Consider the following 1,999-nt stretch of genomic DNA (forward strand, 5'->3'; position numbering starts at 1 on the left):
TCGCCCCTTTTTGCCCCCAAGCCAAACCTATCTAAACCTGACGGAGCCAGAGTACAGACGACGAGACATACTGTCTGTCTGCGTCTCTACTGACTAGAGATTTTTGAAAAACTAAAAAGTTTTACTACCAAAATATAGGAAATTTTATCTAGATCATTTTCACAATTATCTGAATTTTTCTAGCTTTTTTCTTTTTTAAGATATAAGGGTTTTTTTAGCTACGCCAGCCATCGCGCACAGACAGACAGACACTCTAACTGCCTGCGTCTCTTCTGGTTAGAGTTTTGAAAAACTAAGGCGGTTTTACTACCAAATGAAGTGTTGTATAGATTATTTTTGCAGTTGACAATTATTTTCTAGCTTTTCTCGTTTTTAAGATATAAGCATTTTCCTGATAATGCTCTCCGCGAGCCAGAGAGACAGACACTCTAACTGTCTGCGTCTTTCACTACTCACTTCTGTGTATTTTTCATATTTGACATCATCCTGTGTAAAATTTTATGCTGAACATTTTTGCAGTTGAGTACTTTTTTCCAGCTTTTCTCGTTTTTAAGATACATCAGACTTTCTGGAAAAATTGAAATCTTCAATTTTTCGACTTTTCAGAATATGTCCACCACCTCCTACTCGAGCAGCCACATCTACAAACCTGAAGATCAAAAGAAGAAGAAGAAAAATAAGCTGAGCAATGAAAGGAAAAGAGAAGAGGTACGAGATAGTATGGAAAAACAAGAGAGTGCGCAGACAGCTAGAGTGTCTAACTGTCTGCGTCTTCTTACAAATTAAGACTTGGCTCAGTAAGAGTACTGTAACTTTTTCTAGAGATGAACAATAAAAATTTTTTCAACTACAAAAATAAACTACATGAAATTTCCAACATTTTGATAGAGAAATTGTTCGAAAGTTCTTGAACTTTGAAAAATTGAAAATTCTGAAAAGTTGATTATTTAATTTTTATAAGACTAGGAATTTTTCGATACTAATTCGAAGTTTCCTAACTTTTCCAGTCATCTTGTGGCCTAGAAAACCAAAGTCCCACCATTGTGGCCTAACATTTCAACTAGATGGCCTAGGAAATGCAAAAACAGTCTCTGGCCTAACTTTCCAAAATCAATGGCCTAGGAACCCGGATTTCGTGGCCTATCGTTTTATCTAGTTCTCATGTGGCCTAGAAATCCAAACTGTCCAATTTTCACAATCTCAGTACTCTAGAAATCCAAATGATACTGATGACCTAACTTTCGAATATCGTCTGGCCTAGAATTTCAAATCTCGTGGCATCAAGATTTTGGGTTTCTAGGCCACCAGGTCGTTTTCTAGGGCAACGATTGGACAACTACGTAGCCTAGAAATCCAAGAAAATAATATGGTGGCCTAGAAAACTCCGACTTGAAAAGCGAGTTTAACCATATTACGATTTCTATGCCATGCATTTTGAAGTTAGCCCACCGACAGTGACTTCTAGGTCATCATGGTAAGATGACCAAGAAATGGCCTAACATGCTCCTGGTGTGTATTTTAGGTTTAGTTAGAATGGTGGACCCACATGCGACGAACCGCCGCCCATTGAGAAGCTGAAAATTGAAAAAAATAATATTTTTAAATTTAAAAAGTAGGTTTTTATGAAGATTTTTGCTCGAAGATTCAATTTTTTTTGTTTTTTATGTGCTAAATTGTATTTTTTTGACTTGTTTTCTATTAAAAATCCCTTTTCGGAGTCTAAAAACTCTGAAAATTTCAGAAATTCATGAAAAAGAAAAGAAAAATGGAAACGCGCTCCGTCGAACGCGTCGCGGTCGAACCGCTCCGCAGTCACGGGGTGTTCTGCTGGCCAGTCGGCGCCACGTCATTTAGCCGGTTCCCCGTCGAATTTCGTCCGATTTCACTCATTTTTCTGCGAATTTTGGGTTTTCAGACTTTTCANAATCAAATTTCCCATCTAAAACTCTTCATTCCAACGTTTTCCCCTCGAAAAATGACCCACAAACGACTATTTTTG

The 1,999-nt window shown here is 37.5% G+C and overlaps 1 protein-coding gene across 1 annotated transcript in view; it reads left to right on the top strand.

The window, feature by feature from the left end:
• Nucleotides 1–609: 609 nt before the first annotated feature.
• CBG01078 overlaps nucleotides 610–1,999 on the top strand; it is a gene marked incomplete at both ends in the record, with an annotated part of 3,354 nt that continues 1,964 nt past the window's right edge. The window contains 2 exons of the mRNA XM_045237012.1: nucleotides 610–718; nucleotides 1,301–1,308. Of these exons, the coding sequence (XP_045091735.1) occupies nucleotides 610–718; nucleotides 1,301–1,308 (117 nt within the window). The remainder of the gene's footprint in view (nucleotides 719–1,300; nucleotides 1,309–1,999) is intronic.

The sequence above is a fragment of the Caenorhabditis briggsae genome, assembly GCF_000004555.2.
Source record: "Caenorhabditis briggsae complete genome, chrV, whole genome shotgun sequence".
In the NCBI taxonomy this organism is placed as follows: domain Eukaryota; kingdom Metazoa; phylum Nematoda; class Chromadorea; order Rhabditida; family Rhabditidae; genus Caenorhabditis; species Caenorhabditis briggsae.